We start from the raw sequence: 19,938 nt of genomic DNA, 5'->3' as shown, positions 1-19,938 counted from the left end.
ATTAAAATACTGGGGCACGCTAAGAGGGGCCTTATACACTGCTCAAAAAAATAAAGGGAACACTTAAACAACACAATGTAACTCCAAGTCAATCACACTTCTGTGAAATCAAACTGTCCACTTAGGAAGCAACACTGAGTGACAATCAATTTCACATGTTGTTGTGCAAATGGGATAGACAACAGGTGGAAATTATAGGCAATTAGCAAGACACCCCCAATAAAGGAGTGGTTCTGCAGGTGGTGACCACAGACCACTTCTCAGTTCCTATGCTTCCTGGCTGATGTTTTGGTCACTTTTGAATGCTGGCGGTGCTTTCACTCTAGTGGTAGCATGAGACGGAGTCTACAACCCACACAAGTGGCTCAGGTAGTGCAGCTTATCCAGGATGGCACATCAATGCGAGCTGTGGCAAGAAGGTTTGCTGTGTCTGTCAGCGTAGTGTCCAGAGCATGGAGGCGCTACCAGGAGACAGGCCAGTACATCAGGAGACGTGGAGGAGGCCGTAGGAGGGCAACAACCCAGCAGCAGGACCGCTACCTCTGCCTTTGTGCAAGGAGGAACAGGAGCAGCACTGCCAGAGCCCTGCAAAATGACCTCCAGCAGGCCACAAATGTGCATGTGTCTGCTCAAACGGTCAGAAACAGACTCCATGAGGGTGATATGAGGGCCCGACGTCCACAGGTGGGGGTTGTGCTTACAGCCCAACACCGTGCAGGACGTTTGGAATTTGCCAGAGAACACCAAGATTGGCAAATTCGCCACTGGCGCCCTGTGCTCTTCACAGATGAAAGCAGGTTCACACTGAGCACATGTGACAGACGTGACAGAGTTTGGAGACGCCGTGGAGAACGTTCTGCTGCCTGCAACATCCTCCAGCATGACCGGTTTGGCATTGGGTCAGTAATGGTGTGGGGTGGCATTTCTTTGGAGGGCCGCACAGCCCTCCATGTGCTCGCCAGAGGTAGGCTGACTGCCATTAGGTACCGAGATGAGATCCTCAGACCCCTTGTGAGACCATATGCTGGTGCGGTTGGCCCTGGGTTCCTCCTAATGCAAGACAATGCTAGACCTCATGTGGCTGGAATGTGTCAGCAGTTCCTGCAAGACGAAGGCATTGATGCTATGGACTGGCCCGCCCGTTCCTCAGACCTGAATCCAATTGAGCACATCTGGGACATAATGTCTCGCTCTATCCACCAACGTCACGTTGCACCACAGACTGTCCCGGAGTTGGCAGATGCTTTAGTCCAGGTCTGGGAGAAGATCCCTCGGGAGACCGTCCGCCACCTCATCAGGAGCATGCACAGGCGTTGTAGGGAGGTCATACAGGCACGTGGAGGCCACACACACTACTGAGCCTCATTTTGACTTGTTTTAAGGACATTACATCAAAGTTAGATCAGCCTGTAGTGTGTTTTTCCACTTTAATTTTGAGTGTGACTCCAAATCCAGACCTCCATGGGTTGAAAATTTGATTTCCTATTTTTATTTTTGTGTGATTTTGTTGTCAGCACATTCAACTATGTAAAGAACAAAGTATTTCAGAAGAATATTTAATTAACTCAAATCTAGGATGTGTTATTTTTGTGTTCCCTTTATTTTTTTGAGCAGTGTATTTATTAATATATATATATATATATATATATATATATATATATATATATATACACACATACACACACACACATATATATACACACACACCAATCATACTGGGGGGCACCATGGGTGGGGCATTATGTATACTGAAGGCACTGCAGGGGTTAAAAGAAAAAAAAAAGCCTACAAAATTCATCCATTTATAATAGCGGTTTCTAACGGCTAGTAAAAGCAGATGATGCAAAACAGCCATGAAAAACATATTCCTTTTTAATGGTCTTTCACTGTTGTTTGAACGTACCCTTAGCAGACTAGTCCAATGCCCCAGAGACAGAAGAAAGTCCCTCAGTTACAAGAGGTTGGTCGGAAGAACATTTTTAAATAGGACCAAACCCCCAGAAATTATAGATTAGTAGCCACTCCTCCCCGTCCACAAAGGCTGGCAAACTCTGTAACAATGACCAATGTAAGGGAAGGTAGTAGCGGCCCATCGTCACCGTTGGAGATGATGTCATCCACCATAAGAAACCCAGAAAACTAGCTGCAAGTAGATGAAGTAGGCAATCACAGATCCCCTTGGACTTATTCCATTTATCCAGAATGGCTCACTGGGTGGGACGGGTGTGGAATTGAGAGTAGGGAACTGCTTCTATGGCTGAGACCATGAGACCCAGTACTCTCATGCACTGGCAAATTGCAATGGGATGCAGTTGCAGAAGGGGAAGCACATTCTGCTGAAGTTGTCTAAAAGATTCTCTGGTAGAAGAAAAACTCTGGCTGAGCAGGTGTCAAAGCAGTAGGAATCAGGACTTCAAGTGATTGATGATCCAGTCAAAATGGTCCAGAGTGTCCAAGATGATCCTCAAACTGTAGAGTTTGGATGAAAAGGACGGGTCCTTGAACAAGATGCCCTCCAGGTAAGGCTAGTTTCACACTTGCAGCAGGGAACAGCCTATCGAAGTTCTCCAGATCTGGCACGGCTAGAAACTACCGCCTTCCCACCGGACTGATTGACTATAACGTGGTCTGGCAGATATCCGGCTGCTACACGGCAAACAGGCTAAGAATCGCCCAGACAAAAAACGCTCCTCGTCTGCTGGACCCACCGGAAGAGGCCGCAGGTGTAAAAGAAGCCTAAGGGATCACTACTATCCACTGAGCATAAAGGAGAACCATGACACAGGCGAGCACCCTGGTGAAGACCCTTGTGGGCCCTCGAAACAAGTGAAGATGACCTCCCACCCGAAGACAATCACATGGGGCCACACATCATGCAGAAGAGTGTTTCGAGGAAGAGGAATTTTTTCCTTTTTTTAATGCCCTATTCGCTGCCCAGCAGGAAAGTCAGAGAGTTCTGCGAATGGACCTCATGAGAGCTCAAGAGAGGGCCAAGGGTATATTCACATGACGGATTTAGAAAACAATATAAAAAATCTGAGCAGAATTAGAGGGCAGATTTTGTGCATGGTTTTGGAGCGTATGACACTTACCATTCATTTAAATGGAAGAATCAGCATGGATTCTGCACCAAAATAGAGCATGTTGCTGCTTTTTAAACATGCTGTTTCTTTCAGGTGGTAAAAAAAAGTTCTGCCTACCATTGAAATGAATGGAAAGCTTTTTAGAGGCATTTTTGGGCAGACTACATGGGCCAAATGGTTCTCATCTGCCGACACATTCTATGTTTCTATGTTTTTTGGCACAGATTCCGTGCCAGAAAACACGTGAAAAACAGCGCCAAAAATATTGTGGGAATGAGCCCTTACAAAGACGAGCTGGAATGGAAAATGTAAGATAATATCAGGCAGCTCCTCAAGAGATTATCCAGATAGTATGCCCTGGCGCAACTGGTTTGCCCACTTCATTATAGGTTTACTGATCCATGTGGAGGCAAAAACAAGGGTGTGGAAGAGCAAGCGAAATGGCGGCTTGAACTCTTAGCTCTGGCACACGGCGGCATCACTGCAACCCCATCTCAGGAGATACCTGCTTCTTTTTACCCGAAAACGGGAGACTACATGCCTGAAACGTCTAAGGCTACTTCCACACTAGCGTTTTCGCTTTCCATTTGTGAGATCCGTTCAGGGCTCTCACAAGCGGTCCAAAACGGATACGTTTTGCCCTAATGCATTCTGAATGGAAAAGGATTCGCTCAGAATGCATCAGTTTGCCTCCGTTAAGTCTCCATTCCGCTCTGGAGGCGGACACCAGAAGTCTGCTTGCAGCATTTTGGTGTCCGTCCTGGCACACAATGTAAGTCAATGGGGACGGATCAGTTTTCTCTGACACTCTGGCACAATAGAAAACGTATCTGTCCCCCATTGACTTTCAGTGGTGTTCAAGACGGATCCGGTTGTATTATGTCTATAGAAGACAAAATACAACCGGATCCGTTCATGACGGATGCATGTGGTTGTATTATTGTAACGGAAGCGTTTTTGCAGATCCATGACGGATCCGCAAAAAACGCTAATGTGAAAATAGCCTAACAGCATCTCAGAAGTCTCCACGCAAATGATGCTGACAGAGCTCCTTAAGTCTTTACAGATAGATATGTCCAGGCTGGTCCAGCCATTAACCCTTTCAATCCAGCGAGTGGAAGAGAAAGTGAACCATGTAGAGGTCAATATGGGCGAAGTTGTGAAATCTCATAACATGCTCATTGACGCACACCATGACCTTGAAACGGAGGTCCACCAGATGAAAGCAAAGCTTGCAGACCTAGAGGATAGGTCACACCGCAATAATGTGAAATTTCAGGGGATACCTGAATCTATGTTACAGGTTTATCCACACTATCTTGTCTTCATGCTCGGCTAGAGATTTAATCATAGACAAGGCGCATCGCCTGCCGAAGCCCTCCAACCTTCCAGAGACCATTCCACGTAATGTAACTTACATTTTTACACAAGAATGACCTAGCCAAGGCGAGACAGCCGTGTACACTCCCTGAGCCATACCATTAAATTTTCCTATAAGCCGCTTTGTCAGTATCCACTTTGCAGTAGAGACGTCTTCTACCTCCGTGCATTACCACGCTTCGGGAGAAAAAAAATCCCTTACAGACGGGGCTTCCCGACTCGCCTAAACATCTCGTGATGGTCAGCTACATGTCATCAAGTTCCTGGAGGAAGGTCTTGCCTTGTTTAACAGATAGAATATTGAGCCCCCTAAACCGCAGAGGGCCTCAAGGAAACCAGCATCAGAAGAATGGAGCATCGCCCAGTCCCGTAAACGTCCTAACCACTGAGAAGGGAATCTGAACTTTTCAAGTGCCTTCAAGTGGAGCTTGGACTTTGGTCCAAGACTTTTCCCCCCCACTGTTAGCCTAGAAATAATAGTAGGCCTACTACTGGTTCATTCATATCCTTTTCAGTTTGTGACGCTTAACCACCTCCATGTTTCTGTCGTTAATTTTAGTGGTTTCATTCCTTAAATTTTGACTTATTTTATGTGGAATATGTTGGTGCAGGAGGTACAGTTTGGTGGGGGGGGGGGGGGTCTTAGGGGAAGGGAAATGTTTTTGGGGAGAATACCACAGTGGATCTCCTGTGTCCACCCTTACAGTTGTTTAAGGGGGGAGCCATTCTAGCACACATTTTCATCCAGTCACAATGATTATTAAATTAGCATCACTCAATGTGATGGCGCTATATACGGGATACGGCGTCTACTCTTGGTTATGATGTGCGCAGGGGACCCATATCGTGGCAAGGGATGCGTTTAGAATTAGACATCATTATCATCTCTTTCACATCATTCTGCTAAATCCAGAGGGGAGCTTCTCGCTATTAATTGACAGTAGCTTTTTAGGAACTGGAAGTTTGAATAGATCCTAGAGGCAGTTATATCATTCTGGTATGTTCCATCAATAATAGCGTATACATGGTGGTGTCTTTGTATGCCCCGAATAACAGACAGGCACATTTTATTCGCAAGGTCCTGTGTGTCGTGTGTAAATGCCAACAAGGAAGATTGCAACATTTCAACCTTTGTCCTGACCCCCAGATGGATAGCTCCTTCCCTTCTCATAGAATGCCTTTAGGACTGATACGCCTTTTTCGTGAGGACTTATATGACACCTGGCACGGGGCGAGACTATACATACCACTCCCCTACTCATAATAGTTACTCCAGTAGATTTAATAGTTCTGGATCGCGATCTCTCGCTTAAAGCTTCAAATCCTGATTGGGGACATTACATGGACAGACCACGCGCCCGTCTCCAACTCTTTCAGAAAGTTGTAATCAATCCCCTACGTATGTGCGGAGGAATAAGGAGTTTCTGATTGGGCACCCTCAACCCAGGTGAGTGAGTACTTAGAGGGGATGGTGGGGTCGGTGGCAGATCCGGCCGTTATCAGAGGCTTTTTTATTAACCACCTCAGCCCCCAGTGCTTAAACACCCTGAAAGACCAGGCCACTTTTTACACTTCTGACCTACACTACTTTCACCGTTTATTGCTCGGTCATGCAACTTACCACCCAAATGAATTTTACCTCCTTTTCTTCTCACTAATAGAGCTTTCATTTGGTGGTATTTCATTGCTGCTGACATTTTTACTTTTTTTGTTACTAATCGAAATTTAACGATTTTTTTGCAAAAAAATGACATTTTTCACTTTCAGTTGTAAAATTTTGCAAAAAAAACGAGATCCATATAGAAATTTTGCTCTAAATTTATTGTTCTACATGTCTTTGATAAAAAAAAAATGTTTGGGTAAAAAAAAAAAATGGTTTGGGTAAAAGTTATAGCGTTTACAAACTATGGTACAAAAATGTGAATTTCCGCTTTTTGAAGCAGCTCTGACTTTCTGAGCACCTGTCATGTTTCCTGAGGTTCTACAATGGCCAGACAGTACAAATACCCCACAAATGACCCCATTTCGGAAAGTAGACACCCTAAGGTATTCGCTGATGGGCATAGTGAGTTCATAGAATTTTTTAATTTTTGTCACAAGTTAGCGGAAAATGATGATTTTTATTTTTATTTTTCTTACAAAGTCTCATATTCCACTAACTTGTGACAAAAAATAAAAAGTTCTATGAACTCACTATGCCCATCAGCGAATACCTTGGGGTCTCTTCTTTCCAAAATGGGGTCACTTGTGGGGTAGTTATACTGCCCTGGCATTCTAGGGGCCCAAATGTGTGGTAAGGAGTTTGAAATCAAATTCAGGAAAAAATGAGGAGTGAAATCCGAAAGGTGCTCTTTGGAATATGGGCCCCTTTGCCCACCTAGGCTGCAAAAAAGTGTCACACATCTGGTATCCCCGTACTCAGGAGAAGTTGAGGAATGTGTTTTGGGGTGTCTTTTTACATATACCCATGCTGGGTGAGATAAATATCTTGGTCAAATGCCAACTTTGTATAAAAAAAATGGGAAAAGTTGTCTTTTGCCAAGATATTTCTCTCACCCAGCATTGGTATATGTAAAATGACACCCCAAAACACATTCCCCAACTTCTCCTGAGTACGGAGATACCAGATGTGTGACACTTTTTTGCAGCCTAGGTGGGCAAAGGGGCCCAAATTCCAAAGAGCACCTTTCGGATTTCACAGGTCATTTTTTACTGAATTTGATTTCAAACTCCTTACCACACATTTGGGCCCCTAGAATGCCAGGGCAGTATAACTACCCCACAAGTGACCCCATTTTGGAAAGAAGAGACCCCAAGGTATTCGCTGATGGGCATAGTGAGTTCATGGAAGTTTTTATTTTTTGTCACAAGTTAGTGGAATATGAGACTTTGTATGAAAAAAAAATAAAAAAAAATCAGCATTTTCCACTAACTTGTGACAAAAAATAAAAAATTCTAGGAACTCGCCATGCCCCTCACGGAATACCTTGGGGTGTCTTCTTTCCAAAATGGGGTCACTTGTGGGGTAGTTATACTGCCCTGGCATTTTCCAGGGGCCCTAATGTGTGGTAAGTAGGTAAATGACCTGTGAAATCCTAAAGGTGCTCTTTGGAATATGGGCCCCTTTGCCCACCTAGGCTGCAAAAAAGTGTCACACATGTGGTATCGCCGTATTCAGGATAAGTTGGGGAATGTGTTTTGGGGTGTCATTTTACATATACCCTTGCTGGGTGAGAGAAATATCTTGGCAAAAGACAACTTTTCCCATTTTTTTATACAAAGTTGGCATTTGACCAAGATATTTCTCTCACCCAGCATGGGTATATGTAAAATGACACCCCAAAACACATTCCCCAACTTCTCCTGAGTACGGCGATACCAGATGTGTGACACTTTTTTGCAGCCTAGATGCGCAAAGGTGCCCAAATTCCTTTTAGGAGGGCATTTTTAGACATTTGGATACCAGACTTCTTCTCACGCTTTGGGGCCCCTAGAATGCCAGGGCAGTATAAATACCCCACATGTGACCCCATTTTGGAAAGAAGACACCCCAAGGTATTCAATGAGGGGCATGGCGGGTTCATAGAAATTATTTTTTTTTGGCACAAGTTAGCGGAAATTAATATTTTTAATTTTTTTCTCACAAAGTCTCCCGTTCCGCTAACTTGGGACAAAAATTTCAATCTTTCATGGACTCAATATGCCCCTCACGGAATACCTGGGGGTGTCTTCTTTCCGAAATGGGGTCACATGTGGGGTATTTATACTGCCCTGGCATTCTAGGGGCCCTAAAGCGTGAGAAGAAGTCTGGAATATAAATGTCTAAAAAATTTTACGCATTTGGTTTCCGTGAGGGGTATGGTGAGTTCATGTGAGATTTTATTTTTTGACACAAGTTAGTGGAATATGAGACTTTGTAAGAAAAAAAAATAATAATTCCGCTAACTTGGGCCAAAAAAATGTCTGAATGGAGCCTTACAGGGGGGGGTGATCAATGACAGGGGGGTGATCAATGACAGGGGGGTGATCAATGACAGGGGGGGTGATCAGGGAGTCTATATGGGGTGATAACCACAGTCATTGATCATGCCCCTGTAAGGCTTCATTCAGACGTCCGGATGCGTTTTGCGGATCCGATCCATCTATCAGTGCATCCGTAAAAATCATGCGGACATCTGAATAGAGCTTTACAGGGGGGTAATCAATGACAGGGGGGTGATCAGGGAGTCTATATGGGGTGATCACCACAGTCATTGATCACGCCCGTGTAAGGCTTCATTCAGACGTCCGGATGCCTTTTGCGGATCCGATCCATCTATCAGTGGATCCGTAAAAATCATGCGGACGTCTGAATGGAGCTTTACAGGGGGGTAATCAATGACAGGGGGGTAATCAATGACAGGGGGGTGATCAGGGAGTCTATATGGGGTGATCACCACAGTCATTGATCACGCCCGTGTAAGGCTTCATTCAGACGTCCGGATGCGTTTTGCGGATCCGATCCATCTATCAGTGGATCCGTAAAAATCATGCGGACGTCTGAATGGAGCTTTACAGGGGGTTGATCAATGACAGGGGGGTAATCAATGACAGGGGGGTGATCAGGGAGTCTATATGGGGTGATCAGGGGCTAATAAGGGGTTAATAAGTGACGGGGGGGGGGGGTGTAGTGTAGTGTAGTGGTGCTTGGTGCTACTGAGCTACCTGTGTCCTCTGGTGGTCGATCCAAACAAAGGGGACCACCAGAGGACCAGGTAGCAGGTATATTAGACGCTGTTATCAAAACAGCGTCTAATATACCTGTTAGGGGTTAAAAAAAAACACATCTCCAGCCTGCCAGCGAACGATCGCCGCTGGCAGGCTGGAGATCAACTCTCTTACCTTCCGTTCCTGTGAGCGCGCGCGCCTGTGTGCGCGCGTTCACAGGAAATCTCGCGTCTTGCGAGAGGACGCGCCGGCGCGTCCACCCAGAAGAGCAGGGCCGCCGCAAAGACGCAATCCTGCGTACGGCGGTCCTGAGGAGGTTAAGTTACGCCATAGAGTAAAGATGGAGCGTAACCGCCAGATGGATTCTTTACTCAAGGACATTCGCTCTTTAGACACCAGCGGCAGCTGAACAGCTTATGCGATTACGGAGGCCGCAATTGTCTCCTGGCGTCCTATGAACATAAATTACATAAAACTAAATCAGTTTATTACTCTCAGGATAACAGGGCCGGGAAACTTCTTGCTTCTAGATTGAAAACCCGATATGCTAAGTAAAAAAAAAATATATATATCTCTTACACCCCTCTAATACTGGGAAACTGTTCAGCACCTAGGACATTACTAATAGATTTAAGGACTATTACACTCCCCTGTATAACCTGAGACATGACCCATTTACCTCTCAGCCCTTCTCAAAAGACATTAAAGCCTTTCTGGATGCCCCCTCTTAATTTGGCCCAAGTAGAATCTTTAAATTCTCCAATCTCCCTATCTGAGAGCCATAAAGTGATCTCTTTGCTGCGACAGGGCAAGTCCCACGGGCCAGACTGCCTATTCAATGAGTATTATAGGACCCTTTTTGTCCTCATTACTTCTCCATCTTACTGACTTATCAATCTGCATTGACTATCACCCTTCCGAAGCCTGGTAAATCCCTGACGTTCCCCACAACTACTGTGCTAGTAGGGTCGTCTCTACCCAAATAGGGTCAGAGTTCAGTCAGCAACCTGTTTCCACAGTGGCTGAAACAGAGGACAACCCCACAGGATATGGTAAAGGGTCCCCCTCGCCCCCTTTATTGGGGTGGAGACGACCCTACCACCACAGACAGCTCTATTATTTAGGGCAGTACGACCTCTCATCTGCAAAATCCTTATTTCCAAAATTGTGGTGGCGAAATACTGGAAGAGACAATTATTGTCTCCCTTAGACGAGATTATTACAGGGCTTGACACCACATGCTCATATGAAAGGTTGATAGCTATAGGCCACTCAAGGTTTTCCAGATTTGAAGAAGTATGGAGGCCATGGCAAGCTCGCAAAGCCTTTTTGCCAGGTTGAGCCAATGTTTTGAAAATATTTAATAAATAGATTGAAGAAAAAAAAAAAAAAAAACGGGCACGAAAGTAAGGATAGAATGTGTATGATCAAGTTAAGTCAGTAGGTAAAGCGCACAATTGATCGGCTAGAGCCTTATAAAATCAGTAATGGCGTTAATCACTGGCACAAGTTGTATGGACAAACCGATGGTTAGTTTAGCAGGGTGCGGCGCTAAGTATCACCCTCAGACCACTGGCAATGTGGCACGTGTGGGCCGACTGATTCCCACGGCATGCATATAAACCAAGTCGCTCAGCACCGGATTCATTTATCGTGAGGAGTCTGTGCTCATTCCCTCCCATCTTCTCACAGTTAACACTACTGTCTGCAGCACATGCCACGTCTAATGGTGGTTTGCAGAGATTTTTTTTTCTTTGTTTAAGACTATGGGGAAGATTTATCAAGACAGGCACTTATTGGGCTGCACTGTCGGACAATGCACCTAATCTATGACGAGGCACAGGCCTAATCATAAATTAGGCACATCTTCCGGCAGTCCGTGCGCCTAAAACAGAAATTGACAACACCTCAGAGCTGCCATAGATTTCTGGCCCCGTTTGCACCAGAAAACGGACATAAATGAAGATAAATTTGTCTCCAGTGTTGGCCACATCATTTCCTGTAAAAAGGCACATGGGCCTTTTTTGTTTTTGTTTTTTTAAAGTCGCATTTAAAAAGTCGCAAACACACAGCTGGCAACTTTTTAAAACCACTTTTCTGGCACAAAGGACATGATAAATTTCCCCTGTTGTTCCAGAAGGGGTTAGAAGTAAAAAAGAAAAAAAAAATAAGAATAATTTCTCCCCTCCAATGCTCCGTTTCCATGAAACACTGTAAATGTCGGGAAAGACGCAGTCAGCTGGTCACAGGGCGAGGCCACGGCTACTGCCAGTGATTAGCAGAGTAGGCCTTTCCTTTCTTAGCATTTCCAATGTGCTAAGGCAGAACCAGAAAATGAAGAGCAGCTGGGACTGGAGCAGCGTCAGAATGGATGCCTGACGTTCACTTCCATCTTTCTAGCCAGACAAGAACATCATACCACACAGGTCAGGTAATTAGAGGTCAAAGATCTATAGTCCCAGTGAGAAACTCTAATAATTGAGCTGTCGCCATAACTTTTTTTTTAATCAGATTATTTTTTATTTGACATTTGCATCAATGATACAAAACATATAAAATACATAATGCGCCCCCCCCCCCTTCCCACCCATCTCAATGCGATGTCCACACCCCTCCAACAGTAACCCTACCAGAACTCAAACCCTCCTCTCGCAACCATCGCATCCTTTGGTCGCCTGCTGATAATTCTGCCTCTCCGACAGTAGCTAAATACCACCATACCATCCAATACCCATATCCTTGTTAGTTCCTGGGAAGATAATCCGGATCACACAATCCAGAACACTGTTTCTGAAATTTGTTAAGCGCCCCTCATTTCAAATAAACACCTCTCTCCAGACGTAACATTTGGTTTATGACTCCTACCAGCTCTTGCTTAGTGGGACTAATCGATTGAATCCAATATTTCGCAATCCGTTTCCTAGTGCAATACAGAGTTTTCGCTATCGCCAATCTATGCCCTTCCGACACTGCGAGATCTTGTGTGTGCCCTAACACCCCAACCGTTGGCGTCCTGGGAATCTCGGTGTCATACACGGTATCTACCATCTCAAACACTTCTGACCAAAAAGTACTCAATCCTCTGCAGGACCACAACATAAGTATGAGGTCTGCCTCCACCTCTTTACAACGAGGGCATTGGGCATTCGATCGGATCCCCATCTTATGTAACATTAGAGGCGTTCTGTACACCCTATGAAGATAGTTGCGATCTCCGTTGAGCCTCATTGAGATATAATCCAGGTGTATTCTCCAGGATGGACTGCCACTCATTTGACATCAAGGGCCCCACAACCGCCTCCCATTTGTCCTTTAGACCGGCTAATCGGTCCCCCAGACTCCTCTCCAAAAGAAACCCATAAGCAAAGGAGATGAGCGGCGGATGCCGGTACCACCCGGTCAGACAGCGCTGTAGTAGCAATAGTTGTACGGATTTCCTTCCCTGGACATTGAATAGCATGTCTTAGTTGCAAATATGCATAAAAAAAACTGACTTATGTAGGCCAAATTCCGTTTGGAGTTGTTGAAAGGGTTTAAATATATTATTCTCAAAAACCTGGTGAACATATCTAATCCCTTTCTGTGCCCATCCCTCAAAACCCTCCAGTTTGTACAATTCCCATAAAAAGGCATTGTGCCACAGCGGAGTATGTTTAGTGCAGCCCTTAATGTCCGACAGATCCCTAATAGTCCACCATACTTTATGCATCAGTTGGAAAGTAGGCAAACTAGAGGAATGTACTAAAGCCATACGCCTCCAGCACCCCAAGAGGGGTATGATCCGCTATAAGGGACTGAATAATGGATTTCCTAGAGTCTCGTATTGTTTCCCGATTCCATCCCTGCAAATGTTGAGGTTGTGCGGCAAGAAAATACGTCCAAGGATGTGGCAATGCCACTCCACCGGTATCTTCAGCCAGCTGTAGCTTAGACAGTTTAATTCTAGGCACCTCTATCCTCCACACTAAGTCCCTAAATATCCCGTCAATTCTCCTGAAGAACTGCCTTGAGAGTTGTGTGGAATGTATAGCAATTGGGGCATTAGTATCATTATATTCAGGTTTGCTCTTCCTATCATGGATCGCGATAGCTTAATCCAGGCCTCAGTTTTCAGTTTCATCCTATCCAGTAGGGGCAGCAGATTGAGCTCGATATATACTCCTGGACATCCCTAGTGATATGACTCAGGTCTCCTACTCACCGTTAGGACATGCAGCAGTTTCCCAGTATGTGAATCCCACACTTTCAGTAGGTGGGCACTGCTGGCAGTCACCACATAGTTATCCGTCGTGTCCCATGCAATCATCAGAACCTTGGGCTTTTGAAATGATATACTGTCATTATCATTTGCCGGCCTAAGGGAGGAAAAAAACAAAACGTAACAGTCAATTGAAATCAACTTTCTCTTGCCTCAGAAGTGAATAGAGCAGTGCTTCTCACTAAGCAACCTATGGCAAACAGGACTCCAAGACGCGGCAGAATAGTCCCCGACCCCTGCACTGGCTGGTGGCTCACCACACTGCTGGTTCTTGCAGCAGAACAGGACCCTGGCATACGGGTGACATCACAGGGGCACTCACATAATGCGGTGAGCACAGCACTGTACTTACAGCATTATAGCTCACTATGATACAGCGAGTTCGAGACTGAGAAATATGTGTGTTACATGAACCCTACACAAGGTAATGTGAAAATGACCCGAGAGCTGTAATTTGGACCTGGCTGTCGCCCACATTTTACACAACAACGGATCTAATTAAGGGTACTTTCACATTAGAGCTTTTCTTTTCCGGCATAGAGTTCCGTCACAGGGGCTCAATACCGGGAAAGAACTGATCAGGCATATCCCCATGCATTCTGAATGGAGAGTAATCCGTTCAGGATGCATCAGGATGTCTTCAGTTCAGTCGTTTTGACGGATCAGGCAAAAGATAAAACCGTAGCATGCTACGGTTTTATGTCCGGCGAAAAAATTTTCCCCATAGGAATGTATTAGTGCCGGATTCGGCATTCAAAATACTGGAATGCCGGATCCGTCCTTCCGGTCTGCGCATGCGCAGACCGGTAAAACGATATTTTTGTAAAACTTACCAGTAAAATCTCTTTCTCGCTCTTCATTGGGGGACACAGAGACCGTGGTATAGCCATCTCCTCTAGGAGGCGTTGACACTAGATAAAGCTGTTAGCTCCTCCCCTGGCAGCTATACCCCCTCCAGCCTGGAGAGAGAGCTCCAGTTTGTGAGAAGCAGTAGGAGAAGCAAGTAAACCAACGAAAAAATGTGGAACAGCAACAATGCCAAGAACCGAACCAGGTTCTAACCAGCAACAGCCACAACTGTGGTCGAACAACAATACTGGGTGGGTGCTGTGTCCCCCAATGAAGAGCGAGAAAGAGATTTTAATTGTAAGTTTTACAAAAATCTTGTTTTCTCGCCCGTATTCATTGGGGGACACAGAGACCGTGGGACGTCCTAGAGCAGTCCACAGGGAGGGAAAACCACAGACCCATGGAAGCAAGTGTCCCTGCAGGCAACTAAGAACTGCTGCCTGCTAGACCATGCGGCCCAAAGACGGCGCACGCCGATGCATAAGTATGCACCTGGCAAAATTTTGTGAATGTGCGTAAGGAGGACCGTAGCCGCCCTGAACAACTGCGCTGCCGAACCTTGAATCTTCGAGCCCAAGAGCGCCCACCATTCTGGTGGAGTGAGCCGTGACACCGAAGGGCGGGACCCTGCCCCGGGTGCAGTATGCTTAAGCAAATGCAGACGTGCAATTGCCACCCTGGAGGCCGCCAATGCCTTGTGAGGACCCTCCGGATGACAAAAAAAAGGAGAGTCCATACGCCGAAAGGAACTGGAGGCTGGCAAATAAATCGTCAGAGCCCTGACAACGTCCAAATGACCTAACTCCCTTTCCCTAGGGTGTGAAGGGGAGGGACACAGTGATGGAAGGACAGTTTCTTCATTGAAATGAAAATCAGAGACCACCGTCGGGAGAAAGGAATGAACGGGCCGGAGAACCGCTTATCCATGTCAGAACCAGGAGGTTCTCTGCAAGAGAGCGCACCAACCCGGACACCCGTCTGATGGATGTGATAGCCACAAGAAAAAAACCACCTTCCAGGACAGGAGTTGGAGTGACATCTCCCAAAAGGGTTCAAGGGGAGAATTCCGGAGCGCTGAAAGGACTAAGGTCAGATCCCAAGGCAGTAAAGGAGGACGGTATGGAGGAACCGTATGTGCCATTCCCTGAAGGAAGGTATTGTGGGCCCCGGGTGAGTCAGAGGACGCTGGAAAGGATACACAGCGCCGAACCTGACCCAGCAAGGAACTAATGTCCAACCAAAAACCCAGGACCGCAGGATCCACCCCTGCTAAAGGGAAGCGCTCCACGGAAACGGTAAGTGGTCCACCAATGTCCTCAGAGCCGAAGAGGCTTGTGGGGAGACTGAGAAGCTGGCTGATAAACTACCGAGAAAGGAATGCCTGAATGGGGCATGTCCAACCGCAAGCCAAGGAATCAACACATTGGATAGGTAAAAGTAGAGATGATATGAGAATCACCGGCGGTGGAGTTCAGTCAGCGACCGTGTATTGACGATGTAGCAACACTGCTCGACTGAACTTTCGACCAGACCAAGATGAGAGAGAGAAAACTCCTGCCTCGATGAGGAAGAATAGAAGAGGTGTTCCGTTCCAGGAACGAAACTCCATCAACAGTCGTAACAGTATCCCCGCTCAGCCTGGCGTGGTGAGTCTCGTAGTCTAGCCACGGAATGTGCAGTGAAAAGGTATGACTACCTCGGACTGACATGGCAGCCACTTGTCAAGTCTCAAGAGAGGTAGTTGTAGATACGGGTAGTACACCCAGGACCAACGGGTAGGATTCACCTGTAGAAGGAGCAATATCGAAAACGTCACAGCCCATTAGTCGGTCCGGAACAAGACTGGAAGAAAAAAACACAGAATCAATACCCTGCATCAACGTAGATGAGGGGAAGTAGTAACATAGGAGCTACCAAGGTTTGCGGAGTGGTCGTGAACCCTGAGCCAGAGAAGGAACAAACGGAAGGAAAAAAGGGGGAAGGGCGAAGCCCATTCCCCATCCGAGACTGGCAGTACACAGTACTCCGCCTAAGGAGGCGGCCATGCAGCGTACGCCACCGAATTTGGCGTTAGAAGAATTAGTCACTTGACGAAGGAGCCAGAGTATGTAATGGCTACTCCAGGACCCCCATACCGTAGGAGCTGCAGCGTGCCCCGCCAGCACAAACTGAGGGGCAGAGTAGAGGAATCCGGTAGAAGCCATGGTATCATACTGCCCCGGGGAAGGAGAGCTAACCTTAAACACTCCACCTGGGAAGGGGGTTGAACAGGAACAACCGCCAAGCCAGCGTCAGGGTAGAACCCCTACCTGAGGGATTGCCCCACTGTAGCGACTGCAAACGCTAGTACCAGCGTAAAATCCGCACCAGCGGAGGAGAACAGGCTGCAAAGTTAAACCAGAGTGCCAGCACAACCACTTCCCACATCAGGAATGGTGGAAAGAGAATATAGAGAGTCAGTGTAACACTTGACTCGCTGGAACGTACTGATCATATATGTGCAATGGTGTACGCACTACTACTGATGCGGGCAATATCATGACCGACTGGAACAATGGAAGCCCATGGAGATGGGAGTCTCTAGGACACAAGGGATGCTAGTAAACCCTGAGAAGGCAGAGGAATAGCCACCGTATCCACTGGCGGCACTCATATAGCACTAGAGTAAGAGTTCAAAGCACCGTCGAGTACCGACGGTTGCCACGCCCCCTCATGAAATAAGCGAAGGCACCTAGAGCCGTGGCGCAGTTGAATTGCCGTATCTGAAGATGTTCAGTTATTCCCCCGCTAGTGGATCACTTGCGAAAGGAGGTAAGGCAGGCAGGAAGCATAGTGATGTGCAACACTCCGCCTATGGAAGGATAGTGCGACAGTCGGACCGTATCCAATGGTGGTGTAATTACCCTACCTATAGAGGTGGAATGGAAATTACCCCATCTAAGAAGGGGGGTTAATGCCCACGGCGAGAACTAGTGCATATGGCAGTCCTGTACCCTGTGGGAGTGCAATTAGCACCTGAGTAAGGGGGTAATGCAGACAGCACACCTTGTAACCAGTGAGAATGTCATCGCGCGACCTATGGAAGGAGCTAATGAATACGGCAGGTACTGAACCCAGTGGAGGTGCAATTCAGCCACCTACAGAAGGGGGAATGCACTGAAACCAGTGTTATTGTACTTAGTCCACCTATGGCAGAGGACAGTGTATAAGGTCAGTACTGTATCCTGAAGTAGTGCAATTACTCCGCCTAAGGAAGGGGGTAAAGCCTACGACAAGTGCTGCTGGCCACCGTAGACGCAATCTTAGGAGATTGCTTCGGATTCAGGTCAGGGTCTAAACCAGTGATTCCCCCCCCCCCCCCCTCCCTCGGACAGACCCACTCCTGTGAGAGAGGGTGCGCCTGAGCGTGACCCGGGGAGGAAGGGAGTGGAGATATTCGAGGAGAAGATGACCTGCTGTGGTCCGCTAACGCGCATATCTACCCCTCAGAAACTCGCCCCTGGCAGTTGCGGACTGCGCAGGTGGGGGCTTATCAACCAAACTACCCAGGGGGTGGAATGGGAACAGGGGTCTTGTATAAAATTGAGCCTGCAGAAAATTATCAACCAAACGACCCTAGGGGGTGGATTGGGAAGTTCCAGTTGTCCCCCACTGGAATCGCGCAGGTGGGGAATTATCCACCAAACGACCCCGGAGGACGAATTGGGAATCCTGCAGAGGTCCTTCACTGTATTGCGCAGGTGGAGAGTTATCAACCAAACGACCCGGAGGGTGGATCGGGAACCCAGAGATCCTTGTGAAGTACGGTAGAGAACTATCAACCACACGACCCAGAGGGTGGATTGAAATACTTCAGCTGTTCTCCCTTGATCTGCGCAGGTGGAGGATTATCAACCAACGACCCTGGGGGGCGGATTAGGAACTATGAGAGGTCCTCTTTTGTCCGTATAGGACATGGGCCCAGCTTGGTACCACACAAACAGAAAAGGGGGGGGGGTGTCCTGCTGTGATGAGTCTTTTATGAATGCGCATCTGCATTTTCTGCATTTTCTGCATTTTCTCCATTTTCTTTTTTTTTTTTTTTTAAGAAATTAGGATGCCCAACGACAAGTGGGCAGAGAGGCAGGAAGGGGTTAACCGTTTCAACTTTCCGGCACTTTGTACTGAAGATAGAATCCTCAGAAAATCTGGGGCCGGCCGAAGGAGTTAAGCTGCCCTGAGGAAGGGGGTCGGGGCCAAGCGACTTCAGGGGGGTGTGAGTGGAGGGAAGAATTTGCGCCTATTAACCCCCTAGTGCCCTGACAGCAGCGATCTACATAGGGGAGAGGGGAGCCTGTCTGCTCCCTTCCCTGTTTGTTGCGCTGGTGCCTTCCCCCGGTTCGCAGCGGGGGTGGTCGGGTCCGCATGTTGTGCACACCAGAACCGTAGGTCGGCCGGGGCGCAGAGGTAGCAGAGCAGTGAATGCGCCCGTAACTAACTGGGGGAGGGGCGTCGACGCTGCGGACTGGACAGTGACTCTCCCTTCTCCTTCTCGGCCTCTCTCATACTAACGTGAGCCGAGCAGGGAAAACACGCGGCCGGAACACCGAAACGGTGAACGGCCGATCGCGCTGCAGTTAACCACCTCCGGAGCGGCGCGCTCTTACTGCAGCGCGTCCGCTCCCGGAAGGTGTGGATGATGGTGGTAGGTGTCGGGGAGCGGGGGCTCCTCCACTCCCCTCTCTGTTGTCTGACCGAGCGCACCCAGGCAGCGGTGCGCTCGGTCTCCTGCTTACAGTGCCATTAACCCCCAATGTGCGCCCAGTGATTGTGAATGAGGAAAAGGCCAGAGAGCGCCAGCATGACTAACTCCCAGAGGAAGTGAACAGAAGTGAGTGTCTTACCACTCAGACACTGGCGGCACCCCATCGTTTCCAGGATAGGGTCATAGGCTGTCCCTGAAAACCAAGAATGGAAGGGGATGGTCAGAGGAGGGAGGGGGAGGTTAAACAAACTTACCTAGTCCCGTGTACTCACCTCATCTTCTGTCTTGCAGCCATCTTCACCCCTCCTCTGGTCCAGCAGGGTCACCTCTTCAGCTACTGGCACCGTAGTGGCAGGATGCTGGAAAAAAGGGGCTTGGATGGGTGACCCCTTGGCAGGCGGGATGCAGGGGAGCGAGGCTGCCCTGGTCCACCTTGTCTTCTGTGGGGGAGGCAGCAGTGCGGGTGACCGGCACTGGCGCAACTCGACCCCGGGAGAACAGGGAGGCGAGGCGTCCACTGTTGTCCCATCTGAAAAAGAAGGAAAAAAATAAACTAAAATAAAAAATCTTCAGGAGATCCCTGCAGAGCAGAGAGGTCTTGCCTCCTATGGACACTAGAAAAAACTGAAGCTCTCTCTCCAGGCTGGAGGGGGTATCGCTGCCAGGGGAGGAGCTAACAGCTTTTACTAGTGTCAACGCCTCCTAGAGGACATAGCTATACCCACGGTTCCTGTGTCCCCCAATGAATATGGGCGAGAAAAATGTGAAAAAAGATACAAGACGGATCCGTCTGTCCGCATGACAAGCGGAGAGACGGATCCGTTCTTGCAATGCATTTGTGAGACGGATCCGCATCCAGATGCGTCTCACAAATGCTTTCAGTCACATGCAGATCGGCGGTTCCGACGACTGAACTG

At 47.6% G+C, this 19,938-nt stretch overlaps 1 protein-coding gene across 1 annotated transcript in view; it reads right to left on the bottom strand.

Moving 5' to 3' along the window:
• The window catches only part of BRWD1 (bromodomain and WD repeat domain containing 1), a 149,604-nt gene that overhangs the window by 77,371 nt on the left and 52,295 nt on the right, over nucleotides 1–19,938 (bottom strand). Inside the window, exon 14 of the mRNA XM_040423088.1 lies at nucleotides 13,372–13,525. Coding sequence (XP_040279022.1) covers nucleotides 13,372–13,525 — 154 coding nt within the window. The remainder of the gene's footprint in view (nucleotides 1–13,371; nucleotides 13,526–19,938) is intronic.

This window comes from Bufo bufo, chromosome 3 (genome assembly GCF_905171765.1).
Source record: "Bufo bufo chromosome 3, aBufBuf1.1, whole genome shotgun sequence".
Lineage (NCBI taxonomy): Eukaryota > Metazoa > Chordata > Amphibia > Anura > Bufonidae > Bufo > Bufo bufo.
The sequence above is the reverse complement of the archived record's forward strand: the minus strand, read 5'-3'. Positions and strand labels throughout refer to the sequence as shown.